We start from the raw sequence: 20,552 nt of genomic DNA, 5'->3' as shown, positions 1-20,552 counted from the left end.
ATAGCATCAGTTCCGCCGCTTGATCGTTCTTATAGGTGACGGGAGGGGACGTCCCCCCAGCCCGCCGTCATCCGGTGCTTCTCCGGGCTCTCCCGTGCCATCAGGGACCCGGTTAAACAATCGGCCGGCGCCAGATGAGAAGCATAGAGATTTCTGTTGACCGTCGAAGGCCCGGGCGCAACATTATAACGTCACGCCCAGGTACCTGTAAGTAAACAAAGCCACTATCGCGGCTGTCAGCATGAGATCAGTGAATTTTTTTTCACAATCTCATGCTTTCCAGCCGGGAGGAGAGATGTGGGGTCTTATTGACCCCGCATCTCTCCAGAAAGAGGACCTGTCACGATATATTCCTATTACAAGGGATGTTTACATTCCTTGTAATAGGAATAAAAGTGATCAAAAAAATGTAAATGTAAAAAAAGTGAAAAATAAAAAAATTAAGTAAAATAAAAAAATTCAAATAAAAAAAAAATATTTAAAATGCCCCTGTCCCCGGTAGCTCGCACTGAGGAGCGAAGACACACACAAGTCCCACCCACATATGTAAACACCATTCAAACCACACATGTGAGGTATCGCCTTGTGCGTTCAAGCGCAAGCAACAATTCTAGCACTAGGCCTCCTCTGTAACTCTAAACTGGTAACCCGCCCAAGGACGTCATATGACGTCCTGGACTTTCAGTGGGGATATCTGAATGATGCCTGCAGCTACATTTCCGCCGCTTGATCGTTCTTATAGGCGGCGGCCCTCCCGCCGCCATCCGGTGCTTCTCCAGGCTCTCCTTTGCCATCGGAGACCCGGAGAAACGATCCGCCGGCTTCCGATGGAAAGATTGTGAAAAATTTTTTTCACAATCTAATGCTTTCCAGCCTGGAGGAGAGATGTGGGGTCTTATTGACCCTGCATCTCTCCATAAAGAGTACCTGTCACAAACATTCCTATTACAAGGGATGTTTACATTCCTTGTAATAGGAATAAAAGTGATAAAAAAAGTGTGAAAATTAAAGAAATCGAGTAAAATAAAAAATAATATAATAATTTTTTTTTTTTAAACACCCCTATCCCTGGTAGCTCGCGTTTAGAAGCGCCCACATATGTAAACGCCGTTCAAACCACACATGTGAGGTATCGCCGCGTGCGTTAAAGCGCCAGCAACAATTCTAGCACTAGACCTACTCTGTAACTCTAAATTTGTAACTTGTAAAAAAAAAATAAGCAACGCCTATGGAGATTTTTAAGTACTGACGTTTGGCGCAATTTTAAAGCGTGACATGTTAGGTATCTATTTACTCGGCGTAGCTTCATCTTTCACATTATACAAAAACATTGGGCTAACTTTACTGTTTTGTTATTTTTTAATTCACAAAACAGTTTTTTTCCCCAAAAAAAGGCGTTTGAAAAATGATTGCGCAAATACTGTGCGAGCTAAAAAGTTGCAATGGCCGGCATTTTATTCCCTAGGGTGTCTGCTAAAAAAAACATATATAGTGTTTGGGTGTTCTGAGTAATTTTCTAACAAAAAACTTATGATTTATGCATGTAGGAGAGAAGTGCCAAAATAGGCCCGGTACTGAAGTTTGGTGCCATTCCATGTGTTTTCGCAATTTTAAAAGCGTGACATGTTAGGTATCTACAGTATTTACTAAGCGTAACATAATCTTTCACATTATACAAAAAATTGGGCTAACTTTACTGTTTTGTTATTTTTTTATTAATTAAAAAAAAAAAGGCGTTTGAAAAATGATTGCACAAATACCGTGCAAGATAAAAAGTTACAATGACTGCCACTTTATTCCCTAGGGTGTCTGCTAAAAAACACACACACACACACACACACATACATATATATATATATATATATATATATATATATATATATATATATATATATATATATATATATATATATATATATATATATATATATATATATATATTGTGTTTGGGGGTTCTGAGTAATTTTCTAGCAAAAAAATTATGATTTTTGCATGTAGGAGAGGAGTGCCAGAATAGGCCCAGTATGGAAGTGGTTAAGAACACTGTTGATGCAAAGTATCTCTCTTAGAAGTACTGTAGATGAGTAGTTAAAACATTTTAGTAAACAAAGGTACTTGTTAACCTTTGATGCTCCTGCAAGAATATTTTAAATGATTTTTACAGTTTTTGTAGGAACTACTTTCTCCACGGTCTAACGAAAATTAAATTTGTAGAGCCACCAACCACTAAGAGGTCCAGATTCAACTTTTTTTTAAATTAAAAGTCAAGGAGACAATTCAAAAAGTATCCAACATAGTTCATGGATCCAAGAGCTTGCTTGATTGACAACAATAACAAAAGAATAGAAGTGAACCGGACCTTTAATGTTTTTTTTGAGTGTGATTGCAAGGGCTTTTCAGCAGCTGGTTTGGTTGGCAAAGTGGTGGCGCGATCATTCAATTTCATTTTTTGGCAGGTAATCCAGGAGACAACGCTGAGGCACTGTGATGTCACTTGTGCCTCTTGAAACATTAGATGCCAGGGCTCATGTGTGTATTTTTTACTCTTTTTTTTTTAGCAACAGCTTTATTTTTAAAACACATATGCAGGCAGTTTGAGTTTGTTAGGCATGGGACTTTCAATAGAGTGGATCTTACATTTTTATGGAAGGCCCACTTGAAGCTGTTGGAGTTAAAAGTGTATAGACTATTTGACTCCTAAATGTATTTGTTGTTGTTTCTGTCTATATTTGATTGTTTCTGTCTTTCGCCCTCTGTTTATGACTGTGGACATATCTCTTCAGTGCTTTCAGCATATGCGAAGATCAGTCACTTTCCTGCACAGTGGTACGCAACTGAGAGATTTGCTTCTATTGCTTTTATTCTATATGATTTAAAGTGAATCTGTATGTGCAAAGCAAATTGCCCTTAGATATGGTGGCTGCATTCGTTTTCATATTTAAGACTAATAATTAATTTTGCACGTACAGACAATATTTGTTGCCCTTGTCTTAAATGCAGTATCCTTATTACTTTATGTTAGCTGAAAAGAAAGAAGCACAAACATCCTTAGGCCTCATGTACATGTACGTTAGCTTAGGAGCTTTTGGCGTTTTTGTTTGCCAAAGCACCTGAACTCAACTCAATAAAAGCCTATGTGTCCATGAACACAGTGGGGGCTATTTACGAAAGGCAAATCCACTTTGCAATACGAGTGCACTTGTAAGATCACTGAAAGTGCACTTGGAAGTGCAGTCGCTGTAGATCTGAGGGGAAGATCTAAAATGAGGGGAAGCTCTGCTGATTTTATCATCCAATTATGTGCAAGCTAAAATTCCTTTTTTAATTTTCCTTGCATGTCCCCCTTAGATCTACAGCGACTGAACTCCCAAGTGCACTTGTAGTGCAAAGCGGATTTGCCTTTCATAAATAACCCCCATAGACCTTTATCGGAGTTTAAGAGCAGCAGAGTTTAGGGGCAGTCCTGAACGCAGAAGAATCAAGTTTTGGGCAAAAAACACCAAATGCTGCAAAAACGTGCTCCTAAGCACTAGCCACATTTAGCTTTTGGGCGTTTATTCATTTCAATGGCAAGTAGTCTGGCCAATGAAATGAAAAAACTCCAAATGCAGAAAAAATGCCACAAAAAAATTGGTACTGCTTTTTTTCCATGTTTAGCGTTTCTCTGCTGCCAGGAGAGTTACGATTAGGGGATGCCAGTGTACATGTAGCCTAATGTTTCCTTTGTGAACTACTAGTCTAAATTTATTGTAATTTTATTCCATGTATTGGAAATAAACTAAGGCAAACATATTTGAAGTTCAGCCTATGTGACAACCCTGGCTCAGATCTCTGCATGGTGCCAGCATCTTTTCCCAAACGTTTTCCTGGTGTGGAATCTATAGGCACGAGTGTTAATTAATTTGGGCACCAAGGTACGCTGAAAATGCACATTGAGCAGTGCATGTGAAGCTCAGTGAACATTTTAACCACTTCATTACTGGGCACTTAAACCCCCTTCGTGTCCAGACCAATTTTCAGCTTTTAGCGCTGACGCATTTTGAATGACAATTGCGCGGTCATACAACACTGTACCCAAATTATATTTTTACCATTTTTTCCCCACACATAGAGCTTTCTTTTGGTGGTATTTGATCATCTCTGCGATTTTTATTTTTTGCGCTATAAACAGAAAAAGACAGAAAATTAAAAAAAAAAACACAATATTTTTTACTTTTTGTTCTAATAATATCCCATTTAGAAAAAAAAAATTTTTTTCCTCGGTTTAGGCCGATACGTATTCTTCTACATATTTTTGTTAAAAAAAATCGCAATAAGCGTTTATTGATTGGTTTGCGCAAAAGTTATAGCGCCTACAAAATAGGGGATAGATTTATGATTTATTTTTTACTACTAATGACGGCGATCTGCGATTTTTTTGTCAGGCCTGCGATATTGCGGCGGACATATCGGACACTTTTGACACAATTTTGGGACCATTCACATTTATACAGCGATCAGTGCTATAAAAATGCACTAATTACTGTATACATGTGACTGGTAGGGAAGGGGTTAACACTAGGGGGTGAGGAAGGGGTTAAATGTATTCCCTGGGTGTGTTCTAACTGTGTGGGGGGTGACTGGGGGAGGTGACCGATGCTGTGTCCCTATGTACAAGGGACACAGATCGGTCTCCTCTGACAGCACGTGGAGCTCTGTGTTTACACACAGAGCTCCACGTCCCTGCTGTGTTACCGACGATCACGTGTACCCGGCGAACATCGCGGCCGCCAGGTACACGCATCGGCTTCCCATCGATGCACCGGGACAGTGTTTACCCGCTGCGCGCCCCCCAGTGGCGTGCGCGGGTAATGTAAACAAAGGACGTCTAAAGACGCCCACTCGTCCCTGGTGTGGAGAAAGCCTCTTGAGGGGGGAGGGGGCGAGCAGGCAAGTCAGGACACTCTCTACTTTGCAGATAGAGAAAGGAGCTGTGTGTTAGTGGGTGTCCTGACACTCCTGCTCACCCCCTCCCCCCTCAAGAGGCTTTCTCCACACCAGGGAGAAAGCCTTGCATTACTGTGTGTAGTTACAGACAGAAGAACAGGAAGTGAGGATTTATCAGAAGAAATAAGGACATTTAAAAGCAAAATGGAAAGATGAGGTAAGTGAAGGAGGACTGCACTAAAGTAAAGGAAGCTATTTAGGGGAAATTCAACCCCATTACATTTTTCCATACTTAGCACACAGGAAATATTTAGCGTACCGTACTAAAATGTATACAGCCCCATCCCATTTGTTCACAGATTTACAACTCCTGTCTTCTAAACTGAGGTGACCTGGTTTTAAATAATTTGAGAGCTGGTGTACCCTCCAGTGTGTAATTCAGTTTTCTGTCTCTGAAATTTATTGCAGCATATCCATTACATGGATGGTAAGCATAAACTAAAAAAGCATACAGACATGTCACCATGAAAGCACGCAATCTTGTCTACTATGTACCTATAAAAGCTTTCTCCATATCTTTGTTTAATGTATGCTAAGTTTTCTGTACATCTTTAAACAATTACATAATTACAAATCTACTAAAAAGCTGGCAAGGGTCAGTTTTAGATCAGTTTTACAGACTCAATAAACAATAAAACAGGGAAGTGATGTTCAGGGATTGGGTAAAGCTTCATGCCAAAGCAAAGTCCAGGGTAAAATAAAGGATGCTGACCAATACATACAGATCTGCAGCAACCTGACATGGGACCAGGGCCATCTTAACCCCCTTGGCGGTAAACCCGAGCGTGACTCGGGGTTGGTTTTTCATGTTAAGATCGGTATCCCCGAGTCACGCTCGGGGTGGACGTGCAGAGTGTGTAGCGGCGCGGCTTACCTTCTCGCTGGATCCACAGGCAAGTTACTTACCTTGTCCATGGATCCAGCGATGCCACCCCGCTGTGTGAGCGAGCGGGACCTCCTCGCTCGATTCACAGTGTCCCCGTGTGCCGCCGATCTCCGTTCCCTGCGACGTTACGACGCACGGGAGCGGAGAACGGCGCCAAATTCAAAAAAGTAAACAAACACATTACATACAGTATACTGTAATCTTATAGATTACAGTACTGTATGTAAAAAACACACACCCCCCTTGTCCCTAGTGGTCTGCCCAGTGTCCTGCATGTACTTTTATATAATAAAAAATGTTCTTTCTGCCTAAAAACTGTAGATTGTCCAAAAGTGTCCCTTTATGTCAAAAATGGTTTTAGATCAGCTAGAAAACAGCGATAATAAATTATAATCACTTGCAGAATTGTGCGATAGTGATTTGTGGGGAAATTCGTCATAAAAATAAATAAATAATGACAGTGACAATTCTGCAACTGAGAAAATGTCAGTGATTTTGAGTTGATTACATTATTGAATAATTTTTATTATAATTATATTATTATTTGTTATAATTATTTATAATTATTTATTATATTATAATTTATAATTTTGTTTTTTAAAAAAAATCATACCCGGGATGCCTACAAGACTCTTGCTTGGTCAGATTTAAGTGAGTTATTTCTAAAAATTACAGGCCTACAGTATAAAACTCCAAATTTCCTTGCAAAATAATTGTACCGCTTTTGGTACGTAATTCCAGACAGAATCATACCGCCAGGGAGGTTAATGCAAGGGCACTCCTGGGCACTGCCCAGGAGCCCCAAGTACATGGGGGGCCCCACAATAATCTTGCATTACATCATACTTGCCAACTGTCCCGGATTTGCTGGGACAGCCATGCTTTTTACTAAACTGTCCCAATATGGTCGTGTCCCTGGAAGCGTCTCGGTACCTACACTGTGCCCTCCTGATCCCAGTGTTGTGCCCTTATGCATTCTCCCCTGTACTGTGCCCTTTGTGTTGACTAGTCTTTGATTTGTGGAATTTTTTCCTTTTGTAAAATTGATTTTATTGAAAGTACTAATGAATATATGTTTAATTCTATCAACTATTTATACTTTATTTCCTGAAAGTAGGTGTGTAAATTGGGGCAAGCTGGTGGGGCCTCAGTGCATTACTTTGCCCAGGGACCCATTATGCTATTAAGACGCCCCTGCATGGGACAGCCTGATGATCTACTAGAGAGAGTTCTATGGGGTGGATGAAATATGACAAGTGGGGTGCATTGAGAGATGTCCTCTCCATACAACATACTCAAATCTGCCCCATTCTGTACACTGAGTAGTAAGATACTTTAAAGTGCACCCCTAGCCGAACTATGCATGTTAAGGTACAACATGTATTTACATATTCTGAACAACTGAAACCCAACTCTAGAATATTTTGTGATTTTGAGAAGGAATAAATTCATATTAAAAGCAGCTAGAGGGGTCAGTGATAAAAAAATAAAAAAAACGCACAGGATCGTGGTGCAATACCATTTGTCTAATTGAATTGAAGTAGATAAATCAATAAACTTACAAACATAGGATGAACACACGTCAGAATCCTGCAGTGGGGAATCCTGTGACCCACATGAGCACCGTGGTGGCAGGATAGTCCAAAGGATGGATGGACGTGTGCACTATGACCGCAAGCAGCTGCCGAAAGGCTGCATGTGAGCCGATCACTGTCTTCAAGGGTAGGCCGGCCAGGACAGGGCTAGAACCACCTCCACACCACATAACACAGAAAAAGACCAAAGTGATCAGACTGACAGAGGACGCTGTGTGGTTGCAAGGGCAACGCGTTTCAGAAGACATGGTCTCCTTCCATAGGTCCGCCCTGTGTTTTCCAGGGAGCTCTTTTGTAGCTACGGGCCAATGCCCAGGATTTTAACCCTTTGCTTTCTGGCCATTGAGCTTCCATAGGAAACATACAGGTAGTGATACTATATAGGCAACTTCATACAGATCATAAAATTCATCAATACTAAAAAAACTTTTTACATTATATATGTGTGAATTAATGTGAAACCAAAGATAATGTATAATAACATCATCTGTAGTATAATAATATGTTCATAAATTTATTTTTATACATTTATTTCTATAGATAATTTTTTTTAGAGGTCAGTACCATAATTTAAAGCAGAGTTCCAGCCTTTTAATGTTTATTAAAAGTCAGCAGCTACAAAAAGTATAGCTGCTGACTTTTAATAAACCGACACTTACCTGTTCCAAGGTCCAGCTATGCGGCCGCACGGAGCGTCGCTCCTCTCCCCGGTGCCTCCATTCACATTCTGGGCACCCAGCCGTGACAGCTTTTGGCTTCACGGCCGGGCACGTACTGCGCATGCGCGAGTCACGCTGTGCTACCGGAACGGACAGGGGCGATCTCCTGGGACCTGTCACATGTCCCAGGAGATCGCCTAGAGGGAGGGGCTGCCTAGGGGCAGAGGAGGAGTTGCCTAGGCAGTCCCTAGGTGGAAGTAGGAAGTGGGACAGGAAGTCCATTCCTACCAAAGCCCCCACTCCCCCCCAAAAAAAATGTGGCATGTAAGGGGGCGAGGAGTGCTTAAAGCGGAAATTCCACTTTTGGCTGGAACTCCGCTTTAATCATACCATTACACCCTTGCCTACTCAACCCCCCCCCTCCCCATTCATTATCTGATGTTGGTGTCACTGCGCTCCTGGAGAGCTTCATTCCAAGGTAAGCATTTCATAATGTGCTAGTGTACAACTAACTAATCATGCAATTGCCTTACAGGTGTTTTTTTTTCCATGTCTGAAAGGGGAGATGTCAGGGGTCTATTCAGACCCCTGACATCTCACCAAATCCCCCCTACCCTAAGATTGAATAAAAAAAAGGAGGCATTGTAATAAATTTTCTTAAAGCGGATCTCCACTCTAAAGTGGAGTCCCGCTGATCGGCACCCTCCCCCCCTCCGGTGTCACATTTGACACCTTTCAGGGGGGAGGGGGGTGCAGACATCTGTCTACAGACAGGTATCTGCACCCACTTCCGGCCCTACGATACGGGCAAAGGACGGGTTTTTTTTCCCCTTCCCGTCCGTCCCCCGTTGTATGCTGGGAACACTCGGCTCCCAGCACACAGCGGGAGCCAATCGGCGGGCGCAGCGCGACTCGCGCATGCGCCGTAGGGAACCGGGCAGTGAAGCCGGAGCGCTTCACTTCCTGGTTCCCTCACCGTGGATGGAGGGGGGAGCAGCAGGGTGACGAGCGATCGGCTCGTCATCTGCTGCGATCACCGCTGGACTCCAGGACAGGTAAGTGTCCTTATATTAAAAGTCAGCAGCTGCAGTATCTGTAGCTGCTGGCTTTTAATATATTTGTTTAGTGGCACATCCGCTTTAAGTAAAATTGTAAAAATAATAAACAATAAAAGAAAATAAACACTGACACTGACTGTCCACTCCCTCCCCCCCCCCAAAAAGAAAGCACTGTAAATATATATATATATATATATATATATATATATATATATATATATATATATATATATATATTTGTAAAAACTAAAATAAAATTTGTATAAAATAAAAAGTGCCAATGTCAAATGACATAAAAAAAAAAAGTATTGGTAATCGGTATGGGCGAGTACTTGAAAAAAGGATCGGTAATTACGCCTGTACCTCAGTGTGAAAGTAGTCTAACTTCCAAAAAAACTTTTATTAATTTTCCAACAATACATACAAATAAATAAATAAATATACATTATTTACAAGACAAACATTTTACATACATACATAAACAGTCTCAATATAACCCTTTCATAAAATTCATTTCCATGGACGTTTTTACAGCCACTTTTTTTTAGCTTTTTTTACAGCTTAAAAACGCCTGTCCATGTTTTTTTTTTTTTGGAGCTCAAAAACGCTGCGGTAGAGTTTTTTTGTGTTTTTGCACGTTTTTGAGCGTTTTTAACGTCTGGCGTTTTTACAGCTCTAACGCTGGAGCTTCAGAACGCACTGGTCCTGGTTTTTTTTTGCAGCTTAAAAACTGCTCAGCCATCTACAGCTCAAAAACGTCATGGTGGGCATGAGGCCATAGACTAAAATGGAGAGCCGTTTTTAAGCTGCAAAAAACGCTCAGAAAAGTGGCTGTAAAAACGTCCATGGAAATGCAGGCTTAGGCCCCGTACACACGACCGAGTTTCTCGGCAGAATTCAGCCAGAAACTCGATCGGAGCTGTATTCTCCCGAGAAACCCGGCCGTGTGTACACTTTCGGCCGAGGAAGCCGACGAGGATCTCGTCGAGCAAATAGAGAACATGTTCTCTATTTCCTCGTTAGTCAACGGGGAAAGTTGGCTCGCCGAGATCCTCGGCGCCTTCACAAGGAACTCGACGAGCAAAACGATGTGTTTTGCCCGTTGAGTTCCTCGGACATGTATACTTGGCCTTATAGTTACATATCCCCTTGTCCCATATACATCAACCCGGTCCTAAACCTTTTAACTTCTCTTTTCTAGATTAAGTGAAATATCGAGAAGTAATAAGCCAGGGAGAGATAGGATCCAAAGGATAGGGCACTATGGGAAAAGGTAGCTGGATGACGAGTTGCCGGGGAGAGAGAGCCCTTCTCAAAAAAAATAAAAAATAATAATAATTATTTGTTCCACGTTATCAGTGCCAGAGTGTAAAATAACAAATAAAAGAAGATAGAGGGACTTCATATTACTCTCTAAAAAGTACCTATCAAGTGAGCGAAAGTCTAACTAATTGGGTTTGCTAAAACTGGAGAGTGCAAAATGTGCAGCTGTAGCCAATCAGCTTCTAGCTTCAGCTTGTTCAATTAAAGGGTTTGTAAAGGAATTTTTTTTTTAATCTTAATAGCTTCCTTTACCTTAATGCAGTGCTGTTTTCATGTCCTCATTGTTCGTTTTTGCTCTCAAGTTGCTGTAATTCTTCTCTGATCTCCACACTTCCTGGTTGTCTGTTTCCTGATAACCACAGTACTGGGAGCTTTCTCGCTGTGGTCACTAATCAAGGAGGTGTGATTACTGCGTGTCTAAAACCTCTCAGCACAAATCAGTTTTGTTTTCCAAACCATCACTGCCCTGTATTGGCTCTGTGGCTCTGTACAGCAGAGAGGCAAAAACTAACATGCAAAAACGAAACTGGAAACTACAGGTACATTATATGATTGATTTTTATCTATTTTTAATCGTTTTTAAAAGCAATCAGTTAACTATTATGTTTCTATACCCTGTAAACAGTCATTTCAGCCAAATTTTTTTTTTATTTACACCTACAGCTGCTGCCCCCTGCTCCTTTAGGTAGCATGCACTCCTAGTTGTCATTGATACACATAGCCACTGGCAGGCTATGCTCCTGCTCTCTCCTCCCGTCTCCTGACTAGTGGACAGAAGAACAAATCCCTTGACATCTAGCTCCCATTAATGTATTTATCTGCCCCAACCTTTAAAAATACTTTAGTTCACCTTAATGTAGTATTAAACCCTAAGCATTTTTGTAGCTTAACGCAGTGTGCACAATGAAATTACACATTCCCCTGTAATCTATTTTTGTTAACATTCTTACCTCAGCACTTGCAATTTACTGTACAACTGTCAGTGCTCTTGGCTCCTGCTCTCTCAGTGCTGCTTCTCTGAACTTCCAGGTCATAATGAGAAAGAGATCACAGTGGACAGTGCAGTCTGGAGCCAGTCTGATAAATGGATAAGTAAGGGGAGAAGAAGGAGCAGGGAAGTGTCTTGCCGTGCTAGGCTACGGGGTTGTGTGTTTCTAATGATGCACATAGTGTAGGCAGGCAAAGCTCTACTCCCTTCATGCATACCTCCCAACTTTCCAATATGGGAATGAGGGACACCTATTAGAAAAAGTATGTAGGCATAGGACATGCCTCCTGCCACACCACTCTTAAAGGAGAATTGTATTAACTTCTTCAGACTCGGGCCATAGTAAAAAGACGGCCACAAGGTGTCTCTACAATGCCGGGAGGCCGTCTTTTTACGGCCTCGGGTCCTCTGGCCACTGAGTGCCTGATGGCCGTGATGTCCGCCAGCTACCCGCAATCGGCAGTGACAGAGCAGGGACATGGATCTCTGTGTGTAAACACAGAGATTTACGTCCTGTCAGGGAGAGGAGACCAATGCTGTGTCCCTTGTACATAGGGACACAGATTGGTCACCTCCCCCAGTCAGTCCCCTCCCCCCACAGTAAGAATCACTCCCAGGGTACACATTTATCCCCTTCCGCGCCCCCTAGTGTTAACCTCTTCCCTGCCAGTCACATGCCTGTCATGTAAATGAACCTTAGTCTGGCTCTCAAGAACCTTTGATTGGGTGATGCTAATTGACACTGTATTGTGTGAATTTCTATTGATGATAAATGTGTATTGTATAGCAGGTGAGAAGAGCTTATCTCAGAGTCACCTTGTCTGGGTAAATGATTAGTAATTAGCTCATGTAGATTATCTCGGAGTCAGAATGTCTGTCTTCTGAAAGATGTGTATTGAGCTCCTTGTGTCATGTTGTGGGTGGAGTTGAGTCATTGTTCATTGTGGTTCCTAAACTGTATATAAGAAGCCTGAGTTTCCCATTAAAATGTATCCGTTTGGAACCAGAGAACAGAGCTGGATTGTGGAGTGTCGATAAGCTGTCTTGGGCTCGGAATGGAATATCGTAAACGGCGTTAACCCCTGTCCCATTTGGGGTTCCGTTACAGCCACCATTACTAGTAAAAAAAAAAAAAATAATAAAAAAAATGTCAGAATTCTATCGCCTATTTTGTAGCATACGTATCGGCCTAATCTTTTTTTTTTTATTGGGATATTTATTATAGCAAAAAGTAAAAAATATTGTGTTTTTTTCAAAATTGTCGCTCTTTTTTTGTTTATAGCGCAAAAAATAAAAGACGCAGAGGTGATCAAATACCACCAAAAGAAGGCTCTATTTGTGGGAAAAAAAGACGTAAATTTTGTTTGGGAGCCACGTCGCACGACCGCGCAATTTTCATTTAAAGCATGACAGCGCCGAAAGCTGAAATTTCGCCTGGGCAGGAAGGGGGTATGTGTGCCCAGTAAGCAAGTGGTTAAAAACAAATTGGTTAAATCCACAAGCGCTTTTTCCACTACTATTCCTTTATATTGGCTTTTGGTATTTACAAATGCAGCAATTTAGAAATTGGATGAAAGATTTAGAACTGGGAAACACTTTTTGCAAGATAAATAGTGCATTTTATATACAACTATATAGATCAGACCAAAATGAGGGACAATTGAGGAAGAAAGAGGGACAAATGAGGAGTAATGAGGGACAGAGGGACATTTTCCAAAATCAGGGACAGTCCCTCGAAATCAGGGACAGTTGGAAGCTATGCCTTCATACAAGGGTGGCTCCATAAGATGTTGCAAGAAACAGGAGCCACCCTGACTACAGTATCACTAAACTACAGGTACATTATATGATTGATTTTTATCTATTTTTAATCGTTTTTAAAAGGAATCAGTTAACTATTATGTCTCTATACCTGTAAACAGTCATTTCAGCATAACATTTTTTTTATTTACAACTCCTTTAAGCTTTGACAAAAAACAAAACAAAAAAACTGGCAGCCAATTGGTTTTTATGCAGAGCTGCACTAGATTTTGCACTCTCCAGTTTTAGTAAATCAACTCAATTGCATGTAGTCTGCTTCCTTGAATGTTTTCCTTGTGAAAAACAAAGCTGACAAACTATGCTATGAAACTGTTTTCTCACTAGCCAAATAATATATACGATAAGTGTTTTAGCTTTATTTTATATACTGTATTATAGTTTTTAGATAAGGTGTGGCTGCTATTTCCAGCAGCCAATTTAGGCCTATTATTGCTGGATAAAAACAGGCGTCGCTACTTAAAAAGCCTATTTTTTAAAAGCATAATTAATCATATTGGGGTTCTGTTATATTTAAACTAAGCAATAATGTAACAGTAAAAAAATCAAACTGTTTAGTGACATCACAGACAGATTAAAATCATCCCCCAAGAATGTAATTTAAAGGATTAGGATATTTTCCATGTCGCCCTTGAAGTCACAATAAAAGGTAGATCCTCTCCCAGCTGTATACTATTTATTAACTTATTTTTGCATCAGTACCTCATGCCAGTACCCGGCTTCCCATACCATTTTTTTGACAATCCCTTACATATTAGACTTGAAAATGGGCAGAATTGATTTTCAAGAATCCCCTCCCATAGACTTTAATGAAGTTCGCAAATGCAATGCGACGTGTGTGCATGGGTGGAGCCACACACGCCACAGTGCATGTGCATCGGGTGTTTACGGTATTGGATAAAAATACATGCGGGTCATTGCTGTTCTACATGTACGTGCAATGTTTGATCAAAAAATGTTATTCGTTTTACAATGTTACACTTTATGGAATCTTTTAGCTAGATTCAGGTATGGCGGCGCATCTTTCAGGCGGTGTAGCGTATCGTATTTACGCTACGCCGCCGTAAGTCAGAGAGGCAAGTGCTGTATTCACAAAGCACTTGCCTCCTAAGTTACGGCGGCGTAGCGTAAATGGGGCCGGCCTAATTCAAATGAGGATGAGGGGGGCGTGTTTTATGTAAACGGGTGGTGACCCGACGTGATTGACGTTTTTTACGAACGACGCATGCGCCGTCCGTGTACATATCCCAATGTGCATTGCTCCAAAGTACGCCACAAGGACGTATTGGTTTCGACGTGAACGTGAATTACGTCCAGCCCCATTCACGGACGACTTACGCAAACGTTGTAAAATTTTCAAATTTCGACGCGGGAACGATGGCCATACTTAACATTGACTAGGCCAGCTATTTGTTCGACTAACTTTACGCCGGAAAAAGCCATACGTAAACGACGTTTCTGAATCGGCGTATCCAGTCATTTGCATATTCTACGCCAAATTCAACTAAAGGGCCACCTAGCGGCCAGCGTAAATATTGCACCCTAAGATACGACGGCGTAGGAGACTTACGCCGCTCGTATCTTAGCCTAATTTAAGCGTATCTGGTATCCAGAATACGCCTAAATTTAGGACGGCGTAGATTCAGAGTTACGTCGGCGTATCTACTGATACGCCGGCATAAAGCTATCTGAATCCAGCTATTTGTTTCATATTCACGTGACCTTTAATGCAAGTGAAACTTTGATGGTCTGTTTGAAATCATATGAGTGTTAGACCTGTGAATGGGCTTCCTGGAGCCATTGAAGCCAAGTTTCCATTTCCCAACAGTGTGGTTTTCTGAATTAAGCGCTCACTGATCTCCCTGAATAAGGGGGCTCACTGGCTATCTGGTAAGCCTCCTGTGTGAATATCTTCTGGATGTCAACAACCACTATCGTTGGACTCCTTGTTTCATCACACTTGGCAGAATGACTTCTATATGCTTATTTTTGAAGAACTTTTTCATTTTCAACTTTTCACACTGTATAATGGTGTCCACAATTCATTAATGAAAAGTACTCCTTTGCTTAAATTATTTGCTACATATGTTATTTATGTTATTTTTCATCATTGGAACTTTTATAGGCCCGGATTCACGTACGAGTTACGCCGGCGTATCTCCAGATACGCCGTCGTAACTCTGAGTCTGAGCCGTCGTATCTATGCGCCTGATTCTTAGAATCAGTTACGCATAGATTTGTATTAGATCCGATCGGCGTAAGTCTCTTACGCCTTCGTATCTTAACTGCATATTTACGCTGGCCGCTAGGGGCGTGTACGCTGATTTACGCCTAGAAATATGTAAATCAGCTAGATACGCAAATTCACGAACGTACGCCAGGCCGACGCAGTACAGATACGCCATTTACGTTAGGCTTTTCCCGGCGTAAAGTTACCCCGGCTATATGAGGCGTACATGCGGCATACCAATGTTAAGTATGGACGTCGGGCCAGCGTCAAATTTTTCCCGTTTTATGTCGTTTGCGTAAGTCGTTCGCGAATAGAGGTGGGCGTCATTTACGTTCACGTCGAAAGCATTGGCTTCTTGCGGGTTAATTTGGAGCATGCGCACTGGGATACTTTCACGGACGGCGCAAGCGCCGTTCGTAAAAAGCTTAATTTACGTGGGGTCACATTAAATTTACATAACACACGCCCACATCTACCACATTTAAATTAGGCGGGCTTACGCCGGCCTATTTACGCTACGCCGCCGCAACTTTGGTTTGAGAATACGGCACTTGCCTGTCAAAGTTGCGGAGGCGTAACGTAAATAGGATACGTTGCGTCCGCACAAAGATACGCGATTCTACGTGAATCCGGGCCATAGACTTTATTAGTGCTGCACTCTGTATTTGAAATATTCTAGGAAATATACCCGATTCTTATGACACCCCTGGTCTGTTTTATAGCATTTTGGGGCTCTGAGCATACATTTTTATTTTTAACTAAAAACTCAAAATTTCTCAAACACAATTTTGTCACATTTTAACCTGACACTTCAATACATTGAAAATCATTCCTAGTAGATTTTGAGGAGGCCACCTATGCTTATTTTTGTAGCAGATGCTGTTAGCTTAATGCTGAAGGATACATAACTTATAATAATGATTGCTGTATGAATTGATGCATTTAGAGGAGGACATACCTGCAATATCCCAGAGCTGCAGTCTGACCAGTGTTCCATTGTCCCAGTCAATAATTTTGAGAGCAAAATCCATGCCAATAGTAGTTCTGTAATGCTCAGTGAAAAGCTGCTGCACATAACGTCGGATAATACACGTTTTGCCAACACCTGTCTCTCCTAGCACTAATACCTTGAAGAGATGATCATTGTGAATGCACAGTCCAGTGGCCATAACAGCAGGGTATATCTCTCTTACAGCAAAATTTGTATTAGAAACGCCTTTTGTTTTAAATTCTAAATCCCAATTTTACCCACGGTGCTACATACAGTATAGTGGTTTACAAGGCAGAAGTAAAGTGTAAAAAAGGCATGCAATGTATTTATCCATGAGTTTTTTTTTTGTGTAAGAATACAGTAACTGTTATTCAGTTATTCAACCACTTGATTGCGTATCACACGACAGGAAATTGCAGTGAAAAGGCTTTCATAAGCAGTGAGCAGAGGGGAGAGGAGAAAGTATGTGCAGAACTACTGTATATAGAAATACATTCAAAAAATACATGTGACATTTAAACAAAACATTATAATCTGTCCATCGCTATTTTAAGCGGACCTGGCATGAAATATACAGTATTTTGTCATGTTAACTGCATCCAAGCTTAATAATGTGTAATAATAACACTTACAAGTATGTATTACTTCTCACAAGAATCACAGTACTCACAGACAATGGCCCAGATTCTTAAAGGACTTACGACGGCGCAGCGCCATGTACGCCGTCGTAAGTCCTAATCCGACCCATTGTATCTATGCGTCTGATTCTTAGTATCAGTTACGAATAGATATCCATTGGATCCAACAGGCATAGTCTCTTACGCCGTCAGATCTTAACTGCATTTTTTTGACCGCTATGTGGCGCTTCCGTCGAATTCTGCGTTGAGTATGCAAATTAGCTACATACGCGAATTCCCAAACATACGCGCGGCCGACGCAGTAAAGTTACGACGTTTACGTTAGGCTTTTCCCGGCGTATAGTTGCCCCTGCTATATGAAGCGCAGCCAATGTTAAGTATGGCCGTCGTTCCCGCGTCAAAATTTGAAAAAGTTACGTTGTTTGCGTAAGTCGTCCGTGAATGGGGCTGGACGTCCTTGCGGCGTACTTTGGAGCAATGCACACTGGGAAATTCCACAGACGGCGCATGCGCCGTGCCGCAAAAACGTCAATCACGTCGGGTCACAGTAGTTTAACATAAAACACGCCCCCCTTCCACATTTGGATTAGGCGGGCTTACGCCGGCCGATTTACGCTACGCCGCCGCAACTTACGGAGCAAGTGCTTTGAGAATACAGCACTTGCCCGTGTAAGTTGCGGCGGCGTAACGTAAATCGGATACGGCACGCCCGCACAATTTTACGCGGCTGTACGTGAATCTGCCCCAATGCCTTTATCTGTTTTTTCCTCCAGCACCTCCCCATTTTTGTTTAGGTATTATCCAGTGTCAACTTCATAGACTGACATAAGCCAATTATACAATTTCTAGTGTCTGTACAATTGTTGGCTGCATTCACATATGTCTGACATGGATCATTTCTTAGCGGTTGCCTCTCCCTGCAGACTGATTCCTTTTAAAGTCACAAAGTTGCAATCTGATTACTGGGGGACAGAAGACTGAGGAAATAATTTCCCCTGCCTGCAGCAGACTGGTGACATCATCTTAGCCTGGACAATGTCACTTGACTGGAGCTGAAGGACTGATTTTAAATAGGTGCAAGCAAACTGAGCAGAGTTTGGATTGCAGGATGTCAACTCAGAACATAGCACCAAACCCCACTGAAGTCTATGAGAGTGGAATCTTAAGCCGCGTACACACGACCATTTTTAATGTCCTAGAAAAAAACAACGTTTTTCTCTACGTGATTCTTGTCAAGCCTGCCTTGCATACACGATCGAGAAAAAAAAAAATGCTCGAGCAAAGCGCAGTGATGTACAACACGTACGACGGCACTATAAAGGGGAAGTTCCATTCAGATGGCACCACCCTTTGGGCTGCTTTTGCTGATTGCGTGTTAGTAAAAGTTTGGTGAGAGACGATTCGCGCTTTTCAGTCTTAGTGCTTTTCAGTCTGTTACAGAGTGACAAATGTGCTATCTCCATTACAAATGCTAGTTTTACCAGAACGTGTGCTCCCGTGTCATAACTTGCTTCTGAGCATGCACGTTTTTTTCCCGTCGTTAAAGCCTACACACGACCGTTTTTCACTAAGGTGAAAAAGGACAACGTGAAAAACGATGAGAAAAATTAGAGCATGTTCTAAATTTTTAATGCCCATTTTTCAAGTCGAGAAAAATGCTCTGGAGCCCACACACAATCGTTTTTAATGACCATTTTAAAAAATGGCATTTTTCACATCATGAAAAATGGTCGTGTGTACGTGGCATCACAATTTTTCCCCTTTCCTGACCACCCAAGCTACATGCCTGGATAAGGGACTGGTAAAAGTCTCCCCATGCCCTTTCTTCTTAAAGAGCAGCAAGTGTGTATCTGCCTAATGCCAGATAACCAGACCATGACACATGCCTTTAACATTGGAAGGGTACCTTGCAAAGGGGAAAAAAAAAGCTTCCCCTTCCTTGCAAGGCCCCTTGTCCCTATGCCCCTTGTCTCTTGTCCCTATAAGGCTGGATCATACATATGTGAATGTGTTTAGCATTATGGAGTATTCTAACTTGGTACACATGGACAATCACCCATGAGTGGATTAATTATCATCAGTCTTATCATATTATAATTTATGGATATCTAAATTCAGAGGCATTACTGGTATAGTAGTTTGCATATTATTTGCTAAGATTTTTTATCTTTTTGCTCATGATTTTACTAATAAGGATTATTATATTGTATCTACTGCTCTAATGGGCACTGATACACTGCACTGATGGGCACTGATAAACTGCACTGATGTCCACTGATAAGGCAGAACCGATAAGCTGCACTGATGGGCACCGAAAAGGCTGCACTGATGGGCACTGATGAGGTTTCTGTAAATTTCTGCACTAATGGGCACTGATGGGCAATGGTATGCTGCACTGGTGGGAAATTGTATGCTGCACTAATGGTACGCTGCACTGATATGCTGCACTCATGGCCACTGATGAGGCAGAACTGATAAGCTGCACTGATGGGCACTGATAAGGCTGCACTGATGGGCACTGATGAGGCTGCACTGTTCGGATGCACTGATGGGCACTGGCTGCACTGATGGGCACTGATGAGACTGCTCTGATCGGCTGCACTGATGGATACTGATATGCTTTATGTAAATATTGTTAAACTTGTTGTTAATATTTAATTTTGGAACTTAATTCTGCATAAAACATTTAACAGTGTAATTTCATTAGATAATTTATGAGGGCTTGTTTAAGGGAGGACTTAGGGGAGCGGCAGAGTAGTGGTTGGGTGGGCTAACTGATGGCGAGTAGCTCTTAAAGGGGTGGTTCCCCTAAAAATAAACTTTTAACATTGCTTTTCCCACATTAATTACGATTAGAATCGGCTGGTTTTATTAAAAAAAAAACGTCCGTACATACCGTTTGCTATATTCGTTCTCACCGCCACTTCCGGGTACGATGCTGGCGGTGGGCGTTCCTAATTGATGGACAGGCATCCGACCGCCGCATACATCGCGTCACGAGATGCCGAAAGAAGCCGAACCTCGGTGCGCATGCGCCGTATAGAGCCACACCGACGTTCGGCTTCTTTCGGCATCTCGTGACGCGATGTATGCGTCGGTCGGATGCCTGTCCATCAATTAGGAACGCCCACCGCCAGCATCGTACCCGGAAGTGGCGGTGAGAACGAATATAGCAAACGGTACGTACGGACGTTTTTTTTTAATAAAACCAGCCGATTCTAATTGTAATTAATGTGGGAAAAGCAATGTTAAAAGTTTATTTTTAGGGGAACCACCGCTTTAAGGCCTGGCTAGTGGCTCAGGACTCGAAATTTTGAGGCCTGTTCTAAAGTATCTATAACATTGTATGTTCATAACTACTTTATTCATGAGAAAAAAAT

The 20,552-nt window shown here is 41.8% G+C and overlaps 1 protein-coding gene across 1 annotated transcript in view; it reads right to left on the bottom strand.

Moving 5' to 3' along the window:
- The window catches only part of RAB32 (RAB32, member RAS oncogene family), a 99,166-nt gene extending 82,439 nt beyond the window's left edge, over window positions 1–16,727 (bottom strand). Inside the window, exon 1 of the mRNA XM_040350873.1 lies at window positions 16,502–16,727. Coding sequence (XP_040206807.1) covers window positions 16,502–16,712 — 211 coding nt within the window. The 5' untranslated portion in view covers window positions 16,713–16,727. The remainder of the gene's footprint in view (window positions 1–16,501) is intronic.
- Between the last annotated feature and the right edge of the window lie 3,825 nt (window positions 16,728–20,552).

This window comes from Rana temporaria, chromosome 4, assembly GCF_905171775.1.
Source record: "Rana temporaria chromosome 4, aRanTem1.1, whole genome shotgun sequence".
Lineage (NCBI taxonomy): Eukaryota > Metazoa > Chordata > Amphibia > Anura > Ranidae > Rana > Rana temporaria.
Note: the sequence above shows the minus strand (reverse complement) of the source record. Positions and strands in the feature narration are given on the sequence as shown.